Source organism: Cynocephalus volans, chromosome 17 (genome assembly GCF_027409185.1).
Source record: "Cynocephalus volans isolate mCynVol1 chromosome 17, mCynVol1.pri, whole genome shotgun sequence".
NCBI lineage: Eukaryota > Metazoa > Chordata > Mammalia > Dermoptera > Cynocephalidae > Cynocephalus > Cynocephalus volans.
Window position 1 is genome coordinate 30404987 of NC_084476.1, and position 25531 is coordinate 30430517.

A 25531-nucleotide genomic window follows, 5' to 3' on the forward strand; every position below is an offset into this window, starting at 1 on the left:
TAAGCCTAAGCCAGCTACTGTGGAAAACTTTTTTGTTGGCTACCTACAAAAGTTGAATACGCTCACACTCCATGACCCAGCACCTTTCATTCCTAAGAATATATGGGAGGAAAAAAACAAAAAACAAACAAAAAAATGTGCACACGTGCACTAAAAGATACGCACAAGAATTTTAATAGAAGCAGTATTTGCAATAGCCCAAACTGAAACAATCTAAATTTCCATCAACACAATGGAATGTATACACAAATTGTGGTATATTCATACAATACAATACTAACAATGAAAATGCACTACAGCTACACAAAGTAATATAGATGAATCTCACACACACAGTAATGCGCATATTAAGTCAGAAACACAAGGATAAATACAATCTAATTCCATTTTAATAAAGTTCAAAAACAGTCAAAACAAACATCTGCTATTAGAAATCAGAATTTTAGTTACCTTTGAGGAAAAAGGAAGAATAGTGATTAGAAAATGGGATACAGATGTTTCATTTCTTGAGCTGCATTGTGGTTACATGGGTATATGATCTTTGTGACCATTTAACAAAACAAACACTTATGATTTATGCACTTTTCTGAATGTTACATATCAATTACAAATTTTAAATGCAAATCTGAATTTTTTTTTTAAAGAAATGTTACTGTTCTAATATAGATTACTTACCTTGACAATTTCCTCTCATCCTTGGCTGAATTGAATTTATCTCCTTCAGATTCATATAGTGGGGTGTCCTTTGAGGGACATGCCTTGTCAGAGTTTAAATAAGTATTTTAATGTGTCTTCTACAGCAAATTGTCAGCTACATTTTGATACAGTCAATGACAGACTGAAAGTCACCTTGCAGATCTTCCTTTTTCTGCAAAGATTCTCTTGAAATGGCTTCCTGTCCTCAGAGAGAGGCTTAGCAAAACTATTGGCAAAACTAAAACTAACAATATTTTGGAAGGCTTTATTATCTTTTGTAGGGGGAGTTAGTCACCAAGGAGTAAGTGGAAGGAATGAAGGTTCTAGATTTGTATCTTGGAAGGTAGTGTTAAATGAAATAGAGTCAATTGCTAAGAGGTCTATTAGGAAATTAAGATACCTCAATGGCTGTGAAAGAACTTTACTCTGCAGCCTTGATGGCAACTGGAGCAGATCTATCCTCTGCCACCTTATTTCAAACCTGGTATTTGGGGGTAACTGTACTGGCACAAGCAGCACTTTTCCTCCCTGGAGCCATTCTGAGGAGACTCAAGTCTTCCTAGAAAATCCCCAGCCTTGTTCTTGCCATCCACACCTTCTGCTCCAACATTTCTCAACTGCCTCATCCCACAAGCAATAAGTACTCCAGCACCTACTGGCTAAAATCACTGCCACCTCTAGGGAGTCACCATTAACAAAATTTGTATCATTCCCACTGCCCTGGGGTGGCCTAGCATTCCATGAATTTGGTTGGGAGAGGGATTTGACATTACTTTAAAGATTCTGGAGTTTGGCTTCAAGTCACCTTCACTAAGAGTAACCACTAATAACATTGCTCAAGATACGGAGGCAGGACCAAACCTGAAGTCCCCTGAATACACAACTATATAGGGTGAAAGACTGGAAACATTTTTCAAGGTTGTGTTCAAATGGATTTAATTATCACAAAATTTGTCATAATACATAGTGAAAACTTACAGGGAAGAATAATGTGAGCTTTTGAGGACTTGTTTCCAACTGAATACATGAAAGATCAAACATGAAATGCGAACGTGATGGCTGGCATAGCGATACAGTGATAGAAATGACAGAATTATTTAAATGCATGAATCAGAATGCCACACAGAGTGACTCCGCTCCTCTACTATAATGCCATCATATCGCTACAGCATCACAACAATAGTAATAAAAACAATAACAGTGTAATGAGAATGGACTACTGGCTTGTGGGATTTAAGTATGGGAAATGGTTGGAGCATATTATTTACACTACAAACTATATTCAACTTGGGTTTCTAGTAAGTTAACTAGACTCTTCTCTGTAAAAAATGTTTTAAAAACAATTTCACATAGATTATCTTATTTTAAAAACAGTCCTTTAAAGTCAGCAGTCAGAGCAAATTCATATTGGATTTGTCCTCCAATATGAATTATTCCCTACTTCCTCAGGAATAGAACCCCCAAACTGTTAGGATTCTCAAAATAAAGGCTATAATGCATTAATATTTCATTAATTTCTGTCATCCAAAGTTTATTACAAAATGCATGCATATTTCCTTAGGTTTGGGCCTTATATATTTCTCTCCAGACATACTTACATTTTTTGAGCTGAATCATTTTCCAAACGTATTAGTCCTTTGAATTTTTCTTGTCATCACAGGCTTTCAGAACACCTAATGTCTTCTGCAAATTTAATCAAGAAGCTATATACTTCCTATCATAGCTCATTAAGATGTCACATATAACAATGCTGCTTAGCAGCTACTGTAGCAGATTCCTTTCATTTCATATTATTGTCAAAAAAGGTTTCAGTCTAGTCTATTTTTATTGAAATTACACTGAATTTTAAGTTGTTTTGCATGATTACACAAAATATTTATAAAAATCCAAATATTCTTCAATTTTATTCCCTTTACTAATACTACAATTCTATAGGGGCTAAAGAAACACCTAAAGTCACTAAATTTGTCTAGGAGGAGTCCTTCCCTTTTCTCTTCCCCCCACTAAACCACTGTTTGCTGATAATAATCCCACCACATAAATTTCTTTTTTTCTTGATCCCACTTAAATCTTAATTCTCTTTATTAAACGTAGAAGTAAGTAGTACTTCTCATCTTCAGTTAAATGTGCTACATAACTTCATATTGTCATGGATCACCTGACAGTCTGCCATTTAAGTTAGCCTAGGGTCTGATTTGCATACTGTCGTGGATTGAATTCTGTCCCCCCAAAACTCACTGAAGCTTTAATTGTGTCCCCCCTGAGTTTTATGTATTAGAACCTTAGCCGCCATTGTGACTGTTAAGAAGGTGGGAAATCCTATTATGGTAATTGAAAGGTGGAGTCTTAAAGAGGTGGATTGGATTGTAGGACCATGCCATAGTGAATGGATTAAACATGGTGGTCAGGGGTTATGGTTCTGAGGGCTTTGAAAGAAGAGGAGAGTCTGTCTCTCTCTGCTCTGCTTCCACCATCCTGCAATGTGAGACCCCTGGGTCACTGTTGCCACCAACAGATGGACTTTGGACTTCCCAGCCTCAGAAACTGTAAGCAAATAAATTTCATTTTCTTTACAAAATACCCAGTTCCGTGTATTTTGTTATAGCAACATAAATGGACTAATACATATACCAAATCATTAGTCCACATTGTCACTACAAATATGCACTTAGTTCATATATTTCAGTATGAACCACTATCTTCTCAACCAACTTTGTTTTAACCCTGTAACTACACTGAGTTTATATAAAATGTACTTTATTTTTTTAAATATTTGCTATCATCACATTCTTATTCACTCTTCTAAACACCAGAATTGTGATAAACCAAGGTCAAGCCTGCCCACAGAAAGCCCCTTCAAAGACATAAATAGAAACACCCTAAATTCCTGTAGCCTATAGCATAAGTACAGAAAAAGTGACCACATATAAAAGGTATACAATGATCTTCAGGAAACAGAACCAAAAATTAGGCCTGAGTGAGTAACAGAATTACTGCTTTACATACAATATAAAGTATTTCTCTTTTAGGTGTCTCTAGGCACTCTTTTATTTGGTGTTCCTCAGATTGGCATATATCATCATGACTTGGGGATAGGCAAAGTTTCTTAAAACACAGAAAGCAATAACTATCAAAGAAAACATTGGGAAATTACACCACTTCAAAATTTAAAACTTCTGTTCACTAAAAGACATCATTATAAAAATGAATAGGTTAAGCCACAGACCAGAAAGAAATATATAAAATATTTATCAAAGGATGTTTAAGATATATAAAAAAAGAATCCTACAACTTAATATGAAAAGGCAAATCTAATAAAATATGGGCAAAAGATATGAACAGACACTTCACAGAGGAAGATATGCAAATGGCCAATAAGCACACAAAAAGTGCTCATCATTATAAGAGAAATACAAATTACAATCATAAAAACTACACACTGTCCCTTAGAAATTGATAAAATTAAAATGATTGACTACATTAATCCTGAGTAAGGAAGTAGAGCAACTGAAACTCTCATACATTTTTATGGACTATAAAATGGTATGACCACTTTGGAAAAAGTTTTTTGCAAAACTCAGTAAATCTCTTCCTAGGTATGTGCCCAAAAGAAATATAAACACATGTTCATCACAAGATTTGTACAAAAATGTTCATAGTAGCTTATCCAGAATACCTCAAACTAGAAATAGCCCTGATATGCATCAATAGGATTTTAAAAACTGCAGTATATCCATATAGTAGAACATTACTAAGCAACTAGAAAGGAATGAACTACTGATAAATGAAACAAGACAGATGAATTTCAAAAGCATTATGTTGAGTTTCAAAGAAGTCTCTGTGAAAGAGAACAAACTGCATGATTCCATTTATATTAAGTTCAGTGGGGACAGGGGGGTTAATTGGAAAGGAACTTCCTGCGGTGCCAGTAATCTTCATATCTGGATAAGAGTTTAAGTTATACAGCTGTATGCATATGTCATAACTCAGTGTATGTACAGACAAAATTTGGGCATTTTATTGTATGCAAATTTTACCTCAAAAGAAAAATACTGTAAAAGCAAAAATTTTGTTAAAGAAATAGATCTATTAAAAACTACAGAGAGAAAACTGTACTTAATAAGAAAAATAAATTCAATAACTTTTCAAAACAAAATCATCTAAAATTCAAGCATATAAAGGAATAGTATGACCCGTGCACTTACCCAGATGTCTACATGGCTTGCTCCCTCTCGTCTTTCAGGTCTCTGCCAATATGAATTTTACAGAAAGGCCTAACAATCCTATTTTAACAAACAACTCAAAAAAAAAAAAAAAAAAAAAAAAAACTCCACTTCCTTCATTTTCTATCCTTAGATCCTGCTTCATATTTATTCATAACCTTTATTATCACCACAATAACACTTTTGTTTATTATGTCTCTCTACCACTAGACTGGAAACTCCAAAAAAGCAGGCCATTGTCTTGTTTTCTGCTTTTTCAGAGCCTGACCCATAACTAGTACTCTATATTTGTTGAATAAACAAATGAATAAACATCACCAAGGATATGAATTATACTTAGGGGCAAACACTATAAGGGGCTTTGCATGAGGGAGGGAGAACATTCTTGAACATATTATTCCATTTCTAACATTCCACTCAATTGCAATCAACTTGTGACTTGAAGTAGATTTTAATAGAGAGATGTCTGGGCTTAAAGAAAGAGACCAAAAAGAAAAAAAGAAAAAAGAAAAAACAATACTAACAAGTGCCCCTCCTTTTCTCTCATCTCTCTACTTTTTGGTCTCTGCCCACAGGGAGGCCAGCATTTCCACTAAAATTCACCCACCCCAAATATCTGGTCTCTCTCCAGCCCTTACTCGATACTTCCTCAGCAAGAAAGAGTGACTAATCTGATAAATCAGTTTGATAGTCATTTGGCCACATTTTATTAGAGGGTGAGTTGACTGCAGTAAACTGGCCTATGTTCTTTCCAGCTTTTTGTCTCCTTTTCTTTGAAGAAGACTTACCACATCTTGACTTTCTCAGTGCCACCTCTTATTGGCTGTGTGAGGCAAGTCTACAGGCCTCATTCATGCCTCATTCACGGGTAAAGAGTCTAACTCCAAGTCAAGTCTCTGCAGGCAACATGAGTAGATTCAGGGCGAGCGAGAGGTTGCAGGCCTAAGCTATGTTATCCAGTACAGCTTTTACCTAAGAACCTTGAATTGAGAGTTACAGGATACCTGCATATATTAATAAAGTTTGTGCCAATGTCTCACTCGGTAAATTACTGAATATGTATACTGTTTCAGTCAAAAAGCCAGAGGAGTTCTTGAACTCCTACCTCAAGAAAAATATAAAAGAAAAAAACATAAAAATAATGTAATACTCCACTGGTGCTAAATGACTTATTTTAATAAATTTGTTTTTAATACAAGTGCAAAACAAGATTCCTACTATTTCAAATATAGCTAAAACCAAACTTCAACACTGGTCAATAATTAATAGCATATTAATTTTTTAAAGTTTTTAACCTCAAGAGTATCAAATATATTATAAAACTCTTAAATGCTGTCACAATATTAAAAATAAACTTCTTGGCATTCCAAGGCTATCAAAAGTGCTCCCTCCCAAAATCTTTTTTTAAAAAACAAATAAAAGTATAGTACCTGCTGGCATTTATACTCATATTTGCTAAATTTTTTAAAAAGTCCAAACTTCTAATTTGAATGTGATTTGAGTATTTCTAAGTCATCCAAAAATACCTGATACAGGTAGTAGGTCCACGGTTTTGTAAAAGAAATCATGTTGCAGAGTTTTAATGTTATAACTGGATTTTTAAACCATAAAATAAAGCAAAAAAAATCTATCATCATTTAGTACCTTTTCTTGTTTCTTATTTTATTTTGTCAATAAGGAACCAGAATGTCATCAATCTTCAAATGGACTACCATATGATATTTTGCTCTCTCTATTTCTTCTTAGATAGCTGGTTACTATGAAATGTCCAAGGGCAATTCTCATATGAAAATAACTAGTTTTCATTTAAAATAAAATTAATAACAATATGTACATGTAGATTAAAATATAACATAACCACGTAGAAGCTAGTAAGAGACATTCAAATACAAAACTGAAAAAGTAGCCACTAGTAAGAAGACACAGACAGAAAATTTTAAAATTGAGATAATACTTTTTGTTGCATTATTATGATAACTACCACCGATGTATTCAGACCAACCAAGATAAGAAAAAGAACATGTGAAATGCTGAGAATAATAATTTCTCCTTCAGTTAAAACAAATGTATTTTAAAGATAGAGAAAAAATAAGCTGAAAACGAAACTGAATATTATAATGAAATAAATGAAAATTATAAAACAAAACATGGAATTAGTAATTTATTAAAAATTATACCCTGATTTTCTTTTGAGGAAAAAAAAAAACAAACTATTTTTTTTTTAACAAGGGCACAAGATAAACTTTTTTTTTTGGTGGCTGGCCAGTATAGCTATCTGAACCCATGACCTTGGCATTACAACACCATGCACTAACCAAACTGAGCTAACTGGCCAGCCCCTGATGCATACTTCAGATTGAGACATACTAATACTCTGTTCTCACTGAAAAGTAGAAAAGTACTATTAGAAATAAAATTAAATAAAATTTCACGTATTTACCATTTAATGTGGATAAAAATACAATGTGCATATCTGAAATATAAAATAGCAATTCATATTCATTTATAATACTAAAGTGTTTTAGGAAAAGTTTACCCTTGTCAGTGTTCAAAATTATATAGAAATTGTTTTCCATACCTAGGAATTACAATGGTAAACTGAAGTAAAAGTTTGATTCTGTTAAACTAAAGCTCAAATAGATTCAAATAAAAAATATGCACAAAAATACCTAAATTTCAAAAAAGCTTTACATGTTTGTTATTTTGCAGTGATAGTTCTACTTTCTCTAACATTTAAAAAAAATAAAGCTTTCTTTTATCAATATAAAACTATTCGAATTTTAAGCACAACAGAATCTTTTAAATCAGAAAAACAAATTCACATTATACACTCATAACATTTAAGAATTACAATCCAAAAAGGGGTAGTCTTCCTGAAACACAAAGAATTTCTTTTTGTCACCTCCATAATATATAATCTTTATTTCACATCATCTACATAGTAATATAATCACAATCTGCCAGGTAGATATGAAAGAAAAAAAATCTGTCTTCTATAGCTCCTCAAGCAAATTTACTCAGTCTTCTTCGTATGCTTCTTTTTGACCTTATCTGAAGCATCCGCTGTAGGTTTTGAGGCCGTTGAACCAGTGCCATTGGAAGTTGATTTTGTTTTGCTTTTCTTTTCATGTGATGGAAACTGTTGCTGCCAGCCAAACAGCATCCGACTCAATGTATCCTCAAAAGGAGCAAAAGTCACAGTAGAAGTCTCTGTAATCATCATGGCTATCTGGAGGGGAAAAAGTTCCATTTTGAATTTAAGTAAAAATGCTTTCTGTTTCTCAAAACTAATTTAATCTGCAGGAGAAGCAAAATAAGCTAGATTCAGGGAAAATCCCTGTTCTTTATGAGCTTATACACATACTTAATGGAAAATAAAGTAACTCACTGAAAATAATACAAGGTACCATATTTTTAGATGTCAAATGAACCCTATACCATTTTCACAAAAATACATTTAGTATTCAAAGGAACTAAGATAAAATATCATCTGCAGCCTACACCAAATGACCAATACAGCTATCATTACTATGTACTTAACATGACAGAACTATGATAAGCACTACCTTGTTATTCTCTTTAAATTTAATACAACTACTCTATTATTACCCTCACCATAGAGATGTGGAACTGAGGCTCCGAAACGTTAAGTAATTTGCCTAAAGTCACAAAGCTATTAAATGGCAAAGCGGTTTGCAACACCCTGATTTTAAGTTCAATTACTAAATATACTGTCTATCATTATCTAAAGTCACAGACTTTCATTGAATTGCAAAATAAAGCACCTAAGAGGAACTATAGAAAGCCTCTATCACCCAATTTTTTCCATATACATTTTTATATATAAGGAACAGAGACACCAAGAGTATTCCCAATCCTTTATCTGGCAAAATGCACAGTGCTCAGAGATGTTTAGATTTGCTCAAGAAATTGGATTGGTGCAAAATCTGGGGGGAGAACTTTAAGATCCAGAATAGTTCCAAAAAGTCCAGGAATTTCCAAGAGTCAGTTCCTCCCGATCACAGATAATGAATCAAACTAGAAATTTTTGGAATCAAATTTCTAAAGAAAACATAACAAACCAAAACAAAAAAAATCTACAAATCCACTTACTTGGGAAAAATGGAATCAAGAATAAATTCTTATTAACTGCAACACAGTCTAGGGAGTGGAGAGTTGGAGAAAAAGTAGATGTTCACCACAGAAGGAATATAAAGTGAAATGCATACTATGCAATAGTGAAAAATAATAAACAAAAAAGGAAAAGGGAAAAATTCTTAGAACATATCATCAGATGAAAATGAGACAGAACAAGGGCTACAGTGTACTACCATTTATATAAATTAAAAATGTATTCATACATAATATTGTGAATGTATAAATGCCACTGAAATGCATACTCTGAACTACCTAATTTTGTTATGTGAATCTGACCTCAATAAAAATAAACAAATTTTTTTTTTAAAATGCATGCACATGGACTTCAGGCCAGCCCTTACTAAAGAGCTTATATCAGACTCAGTCTCTCACCAAAATCAATATAAAAGACAGAAATACATAAAACAACTGCTAAAAGGCACTGGAGAACAACCAGTAAAAGGCAGAACCTAACAGAGCTATCATCCCTAAGAGAAAGGAAGCTGATTAAAGTGAGCTCCACATCACCCTGGCTTTTTCTTTTAAGGCTATGTGCCAATTCATAGAATAGGGAAATAGAAAGTAGAAGTCTCAATGGGTTAAGAAGACAGAGTCTGGAGTCTGAGAAGGCCAAAGCATCTGGACTTGAGAGCAATACAGCCCAAAGAGGAGGGAACCACATGGAAGTAAACCCAAAAATCCATGTGTCATCTGCCCTCGAGAAGTGTACCAACCTCTAAACTGTACATACTTAAGAAGGAAGAAAACTCAAAAGCCTAGCAGACAGCAATTGCTGGAAGGCCAAAGAGTTGAATATACTCTTCAGCAGCCAGCTGTTTGGTGATGAGAAGACAGGTTGGAGTTCAAGGTCAGCCAAGGTGTAACTGCCCAGGGATACACCTCAGGTTTAAATTAAGTCCCCACAAGGCTAACACTCTAGAAGGGCAAACCTGAAAGAGAATAGCACTAACAAAGTCTAAAACCAACCATTAACAAACAGGACTAAAATAACCTGCTTGTGTATTACATCTGACTGCTTGTGCACTACACCAGAAAATGTTGAATGTTGTCCCTGCCCTCAAGGACCTTACAGACTAGTCAGACAGGCAAGTAAATCAGTAATCATTAAACAGTAATGAGTAAGTACAGTAACAGAGGTTTTCCTAGAAATATTTAAGTAAGGGATATAGATCTGTAAGTCATTACCATGCAAGTAAAAGGTAAAGGCATGAATATAAATGTGGGCACTTGGAGGGATATACAGTGAAAGGAGTCTGAATATAATGTTAACCTCTAAGTTTATACCACTATTCGGTAAGACCTAGGAAGAACTTTCTTATATTAAGTTATCCTTTAGAATAGTTACAATGAGATATACTATCATTATCTTGGTCATATAGCTTGACTTAATGGACTGCTAATAAAATATAAAAGAATTCAGATCAAAAACAATGGTCTACTATCAGGAAAACAGCAATTGTCATTTTACAAAATCCAAGAGAAGAATGTCAGGGTTTAAGTTATTTCCTGAGAACAAGAACTATAATAAGTATTTTTCAAAGTCGAGTATTTTAATACAATCCCCACTCCCAATAGACTCATCACTCAGTGAAGAAGTACTGCTGGCATTAGAAATTACTGCTGAAATAGACCTATGAGGTTCAAGGACAAACTTCTGTGAATTCAGCCTCATTTCAGGCCTTGATTTAGTAAGGTGACAGAAATATAACTGTGGTAAATAGAATGAATTCCTATTTTTTACAAACAAAATATAAAACTGTCTCTTTATTTATCCAACTATTAAAAGAAAAGGCATGTTACCTAAGCATTTGGTTTCACGGTCTCTTGCTTAAAAAGGAAAGGAAACAAAAGAAAATAGAAGCCCTAAAGATAATTTGGTATTTTCAACATATCCTAAAATATAAAATTTGGGTAAAAAAATTGTTTGGAAGTTCTGCCACATTCTTTATATAATATCTCAAGTTACACAATTTCAAAATGCCCAGAAAAATGTGACACACAATGTAAGTTCTTTAAAGGTACAAATGGTGGGCCAGCCCATGGCTCACTTGGGAGAGTGTGGTGCTGATAAAGGTACCAATGGTACTTACGTACTTCTATATCCTATATAGTGCCTAGCATTGAGAATACAATGAATGAATGAATAAATATAACACCTACCTCACAGGAATAATTCAAAGCCTACCAGAATATATCTATATGAGTAAAATTTGCATAATTAACTCTCTTCCCACCAAGAACATATTTTTTCCTGTCTCCACCTAATTCCAAATAATCCTCTGCAGTGTAACTCAAGTGTCTATTCCATTAAACCTCATCAGTGTCTTCCAATGAAAGTCACATTCCCCTACAATGAACCCCTGATGACACAAGGCATATTCAACCATGTTTTCTGGTTGTTCTATGCTTTCTCCATAGGTGATGTAATTCACTCAGACATCAATAATTATTAACCTAAATGACTCAAATTTAAAACTTAGGGTTTACTTTTTTATTGTAGGTCCTTTTCAAAAAACTGGGCAAATGAATTGTTCATTTCTGATCTATATCTTTAGATAAATAAGTGTGGAAGAATTAAATACAGACAGACCTATGAAAGAGCATTTTGGTCATTTACCAGTCAACAAATACATATTAAAAATTGACTACATACACCAGACACAATACAGTGATGAATGAAGCAAACTTAGTCCCTATCAGCATAAAGTTTAAAAGTAGAGTGTACATGTCCTCATATTCCTTTTTAGACAATAATATCTTGAAGACAGAGTTTGAGTCTTATTCAAAGCTTATATGACTATTTGTAACCCCAAAAGGGTATAAGAAAAGTGTCCCTCACTCACGTATTCAACAATACATTATCTGAATACACCTCTCCACAGCATTCAGTACAAGTGACCAAACCATCCTCCTTAAAACCACCTTTTGGTTTTCCTCTTAATTCATCAACCATTCCTTTCCAGTTGCCCATTCTAGGTCTTCCTTCTCTAAATATTAGAGAACTGAATCATGGCTCTGTCCTCGCTCCTGTCTCACTCTATACTTTTCTTCCTATGTAATAAAACTGGCTTCCCAAACTAATTTACAAATTTAATACAATCTCGATAAAAATACCAAATTTTTTTTATGGATTAGACAAATTGCTGTTAAAGTTCATATTAATTCAAGAAATCAGGTAAAAAGTAAAAAGAACTGTTTAAAGTACTGCCACATTCTTTATATAATATCTCAAGTTACACCATTTTAAAATTCCCAGAAAAATATGACACACAATGAAAGTTCTTTAAGGGCATAAATGGTACTTATATACAAGCATAGCTAGGGAAAAAATTGAAAAAGAAAAACAAACATTCAAGAAATCAAGAAAAGACTGAAAAGTAAAAACTGCCAGCATGCCTGATTCTCCACAGCCTCATCCACAAAACGTGCAGGCAGACTTAATTTCTGCCAGTTTGGTAAGTAAGAAATAGTACCTCAGTGTTATTTTAATTAACAGTTCTCAAATTATGAGTAAATTTCACATTTTTAAATAGGTCTGAGGGACATTTTCATTTCTGTGTGAAATGTCTGTTGATAACTTTCAATTTTTCTATCAGATTTTGATACTTTATCCCTTAATGTTTAAGAGGTTGTTATATATTAGGGATACCAGTTGTCTGTATTATATGTTCTAAGTATTTTATTACAGTTTGCCAGCTGTATTTTGACTTTGTCCGTGGTAAGTTTTGCCATGCAACTTTAATAAAAATTTTATGGGAATCAAATTTATCAATCATTTCTTTATAGAAAAAGAAGAACAAAGTAAGCCCAAAGTAAGTACAAGGAAGGATATAATAAAGACCTGATATTAATAAAATGTAAAACAGAAAACCAATGAAACTAAATCTCGGTCTTTGAAACAAATTTACAAAATTGATAAACTGCTAGTTAGATTGATTTTAAAAAAAGGAAAAAGAAGACACAAATTACAAATATCAGAAATGAAAGTGGAAACATTACTACAAATTCTACAGACATTAAAAGGATAACAAAAAACAATTATGAACAATTTCATGCCAACAAAATCGAAAACTTAAGTGAAACAGCAAATTCCTTGAAAAATACAACTTACTAAAATGGTCACAAATAAAATAGAAAATCTGAATAGCCCTGTATCTATTTCTAAGAAATCGTCATCAAAGACCTTCCCTCAAAGAAAACTCTAGGCCCAAATGGCTTCACTGGTGAATCAATCAAACATTTACTAAGAAATAATATCAGACTCTTTAGAGAATTAAACACTTCTCCACTTATTTAATGAGCCCAGTTTTATGCTGATACAAAAAACAAAAAAAAAATTACAAAGAACACTACAAATGAACATCTAAGAACACACAGAAAAAAAAATCCTTGAAAACATTAACAAATTGAATCCAGCAATATACAAAAAGGATACTACATCATGACTAGGTGGGGTTTATCACAGGAATGTAAGGTTGATGTAAAATCAATTTATGTAATCCACTGTATTAACAGAATATGAGAAAAAACTGATCATCTCAACTGATGAAGAACAAAGCATCTGACAAAATTCTACACCCATTCTTGACAAAAACTCTCAGCAAACTAGGAATAGAAGGGAACTTCCTCAACCTGATAAAGGGCATCTATAAGATATTTATAGCTAACATCATACTTACTGGTAAAAGGCTACTTAAGTGTTTTCCCACTAAGTTCAGGAACAAAACAAAAACATCCACTCACACCACTTTCATTCAACATTGTACTAGAGGTTCTAGCCACTGCAATAAGGCAAGAACAAGATAAATAACATCAAGACCAGGGCTGGCCTGTGGCTCACTTGAGAGAGTGTAGTGCTGATAACACCAAGGTCAAGGGTTTGGATCCCTGCTCCACCCAGCTGCCAGAAAAATAAAAATTAAAATAAATAAATAAATAAATAACATCAGATTAAAAAGGAATAAGTAAAACTGTCTTTATCATAGACGAGGTCATGTACAAAGATGCTCAAATCTCTAGTCATCAGAGAAATGCAAAATCAAACTACAATGAGATACCACTATATACCTATAAAATGGCTAAAGTTTAAAAATAAAAAAATTTTTAAAAGCCTGACAATACCAAATATTAGCAAAGATCTAGGACAACTGGAACTCTCATACAATGCGGGTAGGAATGTAAAATGGTACAACCATTTTGGAAAACAGTGTGTCAGTTTCTTAGAAAGTTAAACATACACTTTACATATGACCTAGCAATTCTATTCCTAGTTATTTATCCAAGAGAAATGAAAACATATGTCCACACAAAGTACCTATGTCCATAGCAACTTTATTCATAGTAAACTTATTCAAATAATCAAAAGCTGAAACAGCCTCAAATCCATCAACAGTTTACTGGATAAACAAATTGAGGTATATAATGCTACTTAGCAATAAAAAGAAATATGCCACAACATGGGTAAATGTCAAACACATTATACTGAACAAAAGAAGCCAGACACAAAAGAGTACATACTATATGATTCCATTTATATGAAACTAGAGAAAAGATAAATCTAATCTATAGTGATAGAAAGTAAATAAATGGTACCCTGGGATTACGGGTAGTGGTTGGGCTTTACTGGGGTAGGGCACAAGGGAACTTTTTGAAATAATAGAAATGTTCCATACCTTGACTGTGGTGGTGGTTACCCAGATGTACAAGTTTGTCCAAACTCATCGAAATGTACTAGGGGTCTTCAAAAAGTTCATGGAAAGACGCTTGTTAGCTTTTAATTCCATTTTTCCACAACCTTTTTCAAGTACCCTCATACTCCTAGACTGAATATAGTTTATTATACATAAACTATACTTGCATAAAGTTGATTTTTTTTTAATTTTAAAAATTGGGTCCTGTACCACACCTTAGGAAACAAGGTTGTTCCTCATACCTAGAAATGGAGTTAATAGGTCACAAGATATGTCAATCTTCAACTTTGTCAAATATTGCCAAATTGCTCTCCCAAGTTTTGTTCCTGTTTACACTCCCTCCAAATTTCTTTAAAATAGTTTATACTCTTCATTTTCACTTCCTCTTCATCACTTAATTGATCAGACTCATTTATCTATCCCCTCCCAATCCACTGAAATTGCTTTTACCAAGGTCACCAAATACCTCTTAATTTCAAAACTCAACAGCCTGTTTTCAGTTTCAACCATTCTTGACCATTCCCTTTGCTTTATTTCACAATAACTCTATTTCACAATAATTCATACTAAGCACCTAACAGATAATTCATGCTTCTCAAACTTTTCTCAAATCATCTCTGATGGGACAATGTGAAGTTGACATAGCCCAAAACAGCCAAAGACATTCCAGATAAAAATGTCATATTTTATCTTATCTACTAGATATCCACAAGCAAAAGAGAAAAGTTGGACCCTTCCTCATACCATACACAAAATTAACTCAAATAGATCACAGACTTAAATATAAGAGCTAAAACTAAGTGTAAGAGCTAAAACTATAAAACTCTTAGAAGAAAACATAGAGGTAAATCTTCATGGCCTTGGATTTGGGAATGGTTTCTTATAAACGACACGAAAAGTACACATAACAAGGAACAGATAAATTGGACTTCATCAAATTTTAAAAATTTGTGCTTCCAAGGACACTTATCAAGTGAAAAGAAAACTCACAGAAGGGGAGAAAATAATTGCAAATCTTAAATCTGATAAGGATCTAGTATCCAGAACATATAAGGAATTCTTACAACTCAACATTAAAAAGACAAATAACCCAATTAAAACTGGGCAAATGCTCTAAATAAACATTTTTCCAAGGAAGATATACAAATGGCCAACAAGCACATGAAAAGATGTTCAGCAGCATTAGTCATCAAGTAAAAACCACAATGAAATGCCACTTACACCCACGAGGAAGGCTACAGTAAACAGACAATAAAACACAGAGGTGATGATGTGTTGAAACTGGAATTCTCTTACATTGCTGGTGGTAATATTAAACGATGAAAAAACTTTGGAAAACACTCTGTCAGTTCAAAAGGTTAAACATAGAGCCACCAAATGATCTAACAATTCCATTCCTAGATGATATACCCAAGAGAAATGAATCACATGTCCACACAAAAACTTTTACATGAATGTTTATAGCTCATCATTCATATTAGCCAAAAATTAAAACAACCAAAATGTCCATCAAATGATGAATGGATAAACGACCTACAGTTGGGGGTATTCGAAGAAATGTGAAGTGACTGCTAATGGGTATAAGGTTTCTTTTCGAGTGATAAAAATGTTCCAATATTGATTGTGGTAGTAACTGCACAATTCTGTGATTATACTAAAAACCATTCAACTGTATACTTTAAATGGGTAAACTCTATGGTATGTAAAATATATCTCAATAAAGCTGTTAGAAAAAAATTGATACAGCTTAAAAGTTGAGGACTGGAAGAGGACAGCACATGCGAAGAGATTTTGCCTCAGATATCTGAAGTATGTGAATTACAGCCACTGCAGACTACTGAAGCAAAAATAAATGATACCTACGGTGGCTTGGTTTTTTTCTAACATACAGATTTGTACAACATATTACTGTTTTCCTCTTAAGAATTCTGCAGGTAACTTTTAAGCCAAAAATATCTAGTTTGAAATAGTTAGCCATAAAATTCCCTAGGCTTAAATAATAATCTTATCCTAAAATCAATTGTCTACTTGTGAATAGGGAATAATACCTAATAATGATAAGAATAATCAGAACTAGCCTCATGATACAGCTACAAATAAAATTCATAAGATGTACCAGACACAATGACAGAATGACATGCATCATCTCCAATCTTCTCAACAGTCATACAATGAAGATGAGAAAACTGTTATTCACAGACATTAAGTGACTTGCCTATACAGACAGTAAAACTAAGATTTGAACCCAAAACTGCATGTCTCTAATCCTGTGATCTTACAGCATACTACCTCCTATCTTCAAGAAGTAATAAACCTTCCACCAAGGTAATTATACTAGAAGAGAGTGACCACAAGTATATCCTAACATAAAATCTTAAAATTTCAGAGCTTAAAAAAAAACTGAGAGAACATCTACCCCAAGTACCTCATTTTACAAATGAGACAACACTATCTCTGCAGTCTCTGATCAGCCTTGGCTATTTCCACTACTCTGTCCTCCAATATACTACTAGGCTACCTACAAGTGTTTCCTGATAGCCTCGGCATAAAGCAAATGAGGAATCACAGAAAAGCTATGTTCAGAAAGTCATGAATATGCTGAATAAACCCCCCAAATATATCTTTTTAGATTTCAATAACAATAAAAAATAAATATTCCTCTTACTTGCCCAGTATGCAAGATTCCATCAAAGGGAAATGGTTATACAGGATTTGTAATACTAATCACAGATACTTTGAACTCTTACCTTTGTGGCCACAATAAAGATGGTATAAAGGAACATAAGATTATGCTTTGATATTGCCAGATGCTTTGTGTGCTGGAATGTGAAGATAATTGACCCCAGCAGGGTCACCTTGGAAGGGCTGAAAATAAAACACATTTGAAGTCAGTAAGTAATAAATATAATCTATCTCTATCTTTCTCAAAGAGTGCTCTGCAAAACACTAATTTAATGGGCTATTAATAGGTGTAACACAAAAATGAGTTTCATGAATATACAAGTACTTATAAAATTTTGGAAATGCTAAGTTATACAAAGTTAAACACCTTTCTTCACAGATAAATTATTGGAGATTTTAGAATGTTAACATATATTGTGACTCTGACAAAGAGAATACATTTTCTATATGGAATATTTCTGAAATGTATTTGACCATATAACACTTTTTCACAATTTGAAAGTCTCACATTCCACAGCATGATTTGGAATTAGTCTTCACAAACCTTAGTGCTAAACAAGTTCCCAGGGTGGGGTCGGGGGAAAAAAAGAAAGCCCTGATTTGTAGCATTTGCCCTTTTCCAAGGTGTAAATGCTCCCAACACAGCCAATTTCAGGCTGCTGCCTGGAATGGAGAAGGGATGTACATAACTGGCTCTCATAAAACAGTATGAGCCAGCTCCAGCATATCACTTAGCATATGCTCCCACACAGCATATTAGCTTTAGTTAATATCTTCATATATTAATGCTGAAACTGTAAAGTCTATAAGATGCTAATCTACTAAATAAGCATTACTTTCATGTTATATATTTACTAAATACTTAAAGTATATCTCAGTAACAGATCATTGTATACTCCCAATACTTACAAGTAGAAAAAGATAAATGATAAACTCTAAGAATGTTACACTGCAAAAGATAACAAATTTAAAGGTCTCTGTAAGCCATTTTATAAAAGCTAAGCTATTTATTTAATTATTACAAGCTACGGATTGATTTCAAAACAGGGTTAGGAACAGGCAACAGGGGTTTGGACCTTGCTTGACAATATGATTTGGTAACATTCATGTTTTAGAACAGTGATCTCTAAAATTTTTTGATTGTACATCCCTATTGGTTAAAAAAAAAAGTGTTTTAAGACACTAGTATATCTTTATCAATTAATTTATAAACTATATACATGTGTAACTATAGGATAAAATGTATGCAAAGTTAAAATTTTAAAAGGATGAGATAAAAAACAAATGGAATTAGATTTATCTTGATGTTATTTTGCTATTGTTTCTAATAGTTTGCTTTATGCACCACAGTGGCTCATTATGGGCATTGCCTTGGCATACACACTTGCATTTTGGATTGCATTCTCTTAAGGACTGAATCTGAGGAACAAGGATTTTGTAGACAATAAATTGGGGCAGGACATTGGAGAAGGGCTGAGATTTAGGAAAAAGTCAATTTTAAATCAGAGCATGAGATTTGTTAGGAAGACTGGGATGCATTTAGAAAATTCTTATATGTATTACTTTCCTGTGAAACTAGAAAACAAGTTATCTGCTTCCAAAATGCAATGATAGAATAGGCATAAGATAACAGTTACAGACATTCCCATTTTTAAAGAAGGGAAAACAGAAAGAAGAAAGAGATCACTGGTCTCAAGCAATTTTGAAAACCAGCAGGGAAAATTCCATTAGGTTTCAAAGCCTGGGAATAATCCTCTGAACCTGCAGCTCCAACCTCTACACTCATGGCTGTGGCCTCTGTATCCATGACACCAGCCTGTGGGCCTGATGTCAGGCCTCTGGGTCTGCAGTTGCCACCATAAAGTCATTCTTTGTTTTTGCTGAAAGGTAGCCATATGTTTGCAGATGAGCAGTTCTATCAGCATGTTTCCTGCCTATAGAATTTTGGGAGCCTGACAGCCTTTTTTCATTTCATTCTGTCTCTGCCCTTTCAGTCCAAATTGGCAGTGTTTCTGCTGACTTAACATTTCCCAAACCCTTGTGAGTCTCCTGTGTATGGCACAGGGATCCATGTCATTAGACAACACAGTCCTCCACAGATCTTTCTTGAATAATCTCATCTCTATTCCTGGCTTCCGCTGTGATGGCTGAATGGATCCATGAATCATATACAATCCCCTCACCACTAGCAAAAGGTTGTCCAGCCACACCCTTACCCTCTCCACAGCAGGCTTTCCTAAGAGTGAATTTCCTAATTTTATCATTTTTTTGTAATCTGGATAGACTGAGAATTTCCCAAATCATCAAGTCCTGGTTTCTTTCTTTTCTTTTTTTTTTTTTTTTTTTATTTTAGCAGTTACTCCTTCCTCTCACACTACACTATAAGCATCAAGGAGAAACCAGACTGTACCTTCAACACTTTACTTGGAAATCTCCTCAGCAAAATATCCAAGATCAATGCTTTTAAGTTATGCTTTCCACACAACTGTAGCAAACCATTTTGCAAAGTTTCTGCAGCAATATAACAAGGATCACCTTTCCTCCAGTTTCCAATTATCACGTTCCTCATTTCCTTCTAAGCCTTCACCAGCACCTTTAACATTCATATTTCTCCCTACATTCCACTTATGACAATATATGTATCCTCTGAGACCATATAGGCTTTCTCTAATGTGTTCCTCATTCTCTGATCCCTCACTAGAAGTTCCTTTAACATCCATATATCTACCAACAGTCTGTTTAAGGCAATCTAGGCTTCTTCTATTACGCACTTCAAAATTCCTCTTGCCTCTACCCATTATCTAATTTCAAAGCCACGTCCATATTTTTAGGTATTTGTTATAGCAGCACCCCACATCCTGGTATCAAAATCTGTATTAGTTTCCTGAGACTGCTGTAATAAATTACCATAAACTGGGTGGCTTCAAACAGAGAAATGTATTCTCTTACAGTCTAGAAGCCAGAAGTCCAGAATTAGTATCACTCAGTCAAAATCAAGGTGTCTGCAAGGCTATACTCCCTCCAGAGACTCTAAGGGAGAATCCATTCCTTGTCTTTTCCAGCTTCTGGTGGCTACCAGCATTCTTTGACTTGTAACTATATCATTCTAATCTCTGCCTCCATCATGACTTTGCTTTCTTCTCTTCTATGTGTAGTCAAACCTCCCTCTGCCTCACTCTTATAATGCATGTGATTACATTAGGTCCCACTCAGATAGTCCAGGATAATCTCCTCATCTCAAGATCTTTAGCCTGAAAATATGCAAAGACCATGTTCCCATATAAAATAATATTTAGAAGTTCCAGGGATTAGGACCTGACATCTCTAGGGACCATTATTCAGTCTACTAAACTTATTTACTATAAAAAATATACTTATACAGAAAAAAACTAGAAAAAAATATACTGATATATTTAAAACAGTTGCCACTAAGCAGAAGATTATAAACTGCTTTTCTTTTATGTTGACACTTTCCCCCAATTTCCATAATGCATATATTTTACATTTTAAGAATTGTGGGTGGAAGATGAAGAAAGAAAAGGAAACACTCTAAAAGAGTTACTTTGAGGAGGGAGGAAACCTTGACTTTGTTTTTGATAGGACTAGACACTTAAAAGAAATGGACTGGCCAGCAATGAACAATCTGAAAAGGAAATTAAGAAAACAATTCCACTTTTAAAAGCATCTAAAAGAATACCTAGGAATACATTTAATCAAGGAAGTGGAAGACCTGTACACTAAAAACTATAAAACATTGTTGAAAGAAATTAAAGATCTAAATAAATAGAAAGACTTCCCATGTTCATACATTAGAAGACTTAATATTAAGATGGCAATACTATTCAAAGTGACCTACATAATCAATGCAATCTCTATCAAAATTCCAAAAGTTTTGCAGAAATGGGAAAAAAAAAAAAAACAAGATTTTTGAGAAATCCTCATATTCATATGGAATTGCCAAAGGCCTTGAGTAGTCAAAACAATGCTGAAAAAGAATTAAAAAAAAAAAATAGGAGATTCACACTTCCCAATTTCAGAACTTACTGCAAAGCTACAGTAATCAGAATGGTATAGTACTGGCATAAATATAGACATATAAACATATGGAATAAAATAGATAGTCTAGAAATAAACCTGTACATTTATAGCCAGTTGATTTTCTACCATGCTGTCAAGTCTATTTAATGGAGAAAGAACACTCTCTTCAAGAAATGCTGCTGGAGAACTAGACCCACATGCAAAAGAATAAAGTTGAACTCCTACATTATATGACATATAAAAATTAACTCAAAATGAATCAATGATCTAAATAAAAGATAAAATTCTTAAGAGAAAACATAGGAGGAAATCTTCATGACCTTGGATTTGGCAATGAATTCTTAGATATGACATCAAAAGCATAAGAAACAAAAGGAAGAGGAGTGATATCAGCAAGATAGCTGACTAGAAGTTCCTTGCATTTATCCTCTCAACAAAAAGAAAAGAAAATGTATAAGCAACTGAATTTCCATGAAAATAACTAAAGGAAAGCACCAGAGTACAACAACAACACCCAGGATACACAGCACAAAACCCAGGATGGCCACATAGAGAAGGGAAGGAAATACCTTGAAACCACCACCCCATCCCCAAGTCATGATCAACTAGGAACCACATGCCAGATACCGTTCTGCCTTCCACCTGGGGGCCTCACCAGACGCACCTGTTCAATCATGTACTTTCAAGCCTATAAAATCATGAGCCAAATAAGCCTCTTATCTTTATAAATTACCCAATGCCAGGTGTTCTATTATAGCAACTTAAAAAGAGTAATACAGGGCCTGAACTGATGTGGCAACCCACTTCCCACAGAACAGGAGCCTTGGCCAAGCAGAGCAGTCAAACCCCCAGGTACCTTGTATGCCATGGATAAATCCCACTTGGTCATGATGTGTAATCTTTTTGACATGTTGTTGAATTCTGTTTGCTAATATTTCATTGAGCATTTCTGTATCAATGTCCATTAGAGATACTGGCCTGTAGTTTCATTTTCTTGTGGTGTCTTTGTCTGGCTTAGGTATCAAGATGATCCTCATAAATGTGTTAGAAACTCTTTTGTCCAGCTCTATTTTGGGGGAAGACTTCAAGAATTATTGGTATTAATTTTTTTTGAAAGTTGCTAGAATTCAGCTGTGAAGCCATCTGGTCCTGGACTTTTCTTTCTTGGGAGGTTTTTGATTACTATTTCAATCTCTTTATTCATTATTGGTCTATTCAGACTTTTTCTTCCTTATTAAATCTTGGTAGGTTGTATTTTTCTAGGAATTAATCCATTTCTTCTAGGTTATCCAATTTATTAACATATAATTGTTCATAATAGTCTCTTATGATCCTTTTCATTTTTGAGGTGTCTGTTATAATGGCTCCATTTTCATTTCTGATTTTAGTTATCCAAGTCTTCTCTCTTTTTTTTCTTAGTCTAGCTAAGGGTTTGCTGATTTTATTTTTTCAAAAAAACCAACTCAGTTATTGATTTTTTCCCCCATGATTTCTTAATTTTCTATTTGATTGATTTCTATTCTGATCTTTATTTCCTTCCTTCTGCTAGGCTTGGGTTTAATTTGTTCTTTTTCTAATTCCTTGAGGCACAATGTTAGACTATTTATTTGAGGTCTGTCTTCTTTTTTAATGTAGGCATTTATCGCTATAAACTTCCTTTTTAGAACTGTTTTTTTCCTGCACCCTGTAGGTTTTGGTATGTTGCGTTTCCATTATCATTTGTCTCAAGATATTTTTTAATTTCCTTTTTATTTCTTCTTTGACCCATTGGTTGTTCAGGAGGATTGTTTAATTTCCACATATTTGTGAATTTTCCAAAATTCTTCCTGTTATTGATGTCTAGTCTTATACCACTGTGGTCAGAAATGATACATGATGTGATTTCAATCTTCTTACATTTCTTAAGACTTGTTTTGTGGCCTAACATATGTTCTATCTTTGAGAATGTTCCATTTGCATTAGAAAAGAATGTGTATTCTGCTTCTATTAGATAGAAAACTCTATATATGTCTACTAGGTTCATTTGGTCTAAAGTGTAGTTCAAGTCGTATTTACTAATTAATTTTCTGTCTGGTTGATCTGTTCATGTTGAAAGTGGGGTATTGAAGTCTCCTACTATTATTATATTGCTATCTTTTTTTTCCCTTCATATCCATTAAAATTTGCTTTGTATATTCAGGTACTCTGATGTTGAGTGCATATATATTTACAATTATTCCATCATTTTGTTGAATTGATTCCTTTAGCATTAAATAATAGACCTTTTTTTGTCTCCTGTGAATGTTTCTGACTTAAAGTCTATTTTATCTAATATAAATATAGCCATCCCTGCTCTCTTTTGGTTACTATCTGCATAGAATACGTTCTTCCATCCCTTTACTTTCAGCCTATGTGTGTTGTTAACGCTAAAGTTGGTCTCTTGTAGACAGCATATAGCTGTATCTTTTTTTTGTTTTGTTTTGTTTTGTCCCTTCAGCCACTGTATGTCTTTTGACTGGAGAATATAATCCATTTACATTCAAGGTTATTATTGACAGATAGGGACTTACTACTACCATTTTGTTACCTGTTTTCTGATTGTTTAGTAGATCCTTTGTTCCTTTCTTCCTGTCTTGTTATCTACCTTTGTGATTTGGTGATTTTCTGTAGTGCTAAGCTTTGATTCCTTGCTTTTTATTTTTTGTTTATCTCCTATAGTTTTTTGCTTTGTGGCTACCACAAGGCTTATATAAAACATCTTATAGTTATAATAGATTATTTTAAGCTAACAACTTAACTTCAGTTACATACAAAAACTTTATCATTTACCCTCCACTCCTAATTTATATTTCCAATGTCACAATTTACATCTTTTTATGTGGTATATGCCTTAACAACTTGTATCTATAGTTTTTTTGACCATTTTCTCTTTTAACCTTCATATTGGAGATATAAATGATTTACACACCACCATTATAATATTGGAGTATTCTGAGTTAGACTATATATTTACTTTTACCATTGAGCTTTACACTTTCATATGTTTTCATATTAGTAATTAGCATCCTTTTGCTTTTACTTGAAGAACTCTCTATAAGGCAGGTCTAGTGGTAATAAACTCCCTCAGTTTTTGCTTGTCTGGGAAAGACTACTTCTCCTTTATTTCTGAAGAATAGCTTTGCTAGGTAGAGTATTATTGGCTGGCAGGGTGTTTTTTTTTACTTTCACCACTTTGAATATATCATCCCATTCTCTCCTGGCCTAAAAGGGTTCTGCTGAGAAGTCCACTGACAGTCTAGTAAGCATTCCTTTGTATGTGAGATGTCACTTATTTCCTGCTGCTTTTGGAATTCTCTGTCTTTGGCTTTTGAAATTTGATGATAACATGCCTTAGTGAGGACCTCTCCAGGTTGAACCTGTTGGAGGAATCTTTGAGCTTCATGTATCTGGATATCTGTATCTCTCCTAAGACATGGAAAGTTTTCAGCAATTATTTCATAGAATAAGTTTTCTATCCCTTTCTGTCTCTTCTCCTTCTTTAACTCCCATAAAATTTGTTTGCTTAATGGTGTCCCATCAGTCTCGTAGACTTTCTTTGCTTTTTCTTTTTTTCCCCCCAACTGGGTAATTTCAATAGACACATCTTCAAATTTACAATTTTCTTCTGCTTTACCTAATATACTGGTGAAGCTCTCTATTGTATTCTTTATGTTATTATTTGAATTCTTTAGTCTTAAGATTTCTGTTTTGTTCTTTTTATGATATGTACATCTTTTTTAAATTTTTCATTCAGATCATGAATTGTTTTCCTGATTTTGTTGAATTGGGTGTCTTTGTTTCTTTTATCTCAGTGAGTTTCCTTAAGATCATTATTTTGAACTCCTTTTCAGGCACTTCATAAATTTTCTTTTCTTTGGGATCAGTTACTGGAGAACTGTGTTCCTCTGTTGATGTCATATTTTCTTGCTTTTTAGTTTCGTGTGTCTCTGTACTGATAACTGTGAATCTGGTAGAGAAGTCTCTTCTTCCAAATTTCACATAGTGGCTTTCATAAGGAAAGACATT

At 33.8% G+C, this 25531-nt stretch overlaps 1 protein-coding gene across 1 annotated transcript in view; it reads right to left on the bottom strand.

The window, feature by feature from the left end:
* Nucleotides 1-6159: 6159 nt before the first annotated feature.
* The window catches only part of TMEM38B (transmembrane protein 38B), a 60739-nt gene continuing 41367 nt past the window's right edge, over nt 6160-25531 (bottom strand). The window contains exons 5-6 of the mRNA XM_063082315.1: nt 17515-17632; nt 6160-8148 (exon numbers count right to left, since the gene is read on the bottom strand). Coding sequence (XP_062938385.1) covers nt 7933-8148; nt 17515-17632 — 334 coding nt within the window. The 3' untranslated portion in view covers nt 6160-7932. The remainder of the gene's footprint in view (nt 8149-17514; nt 17633-25531) is intronic.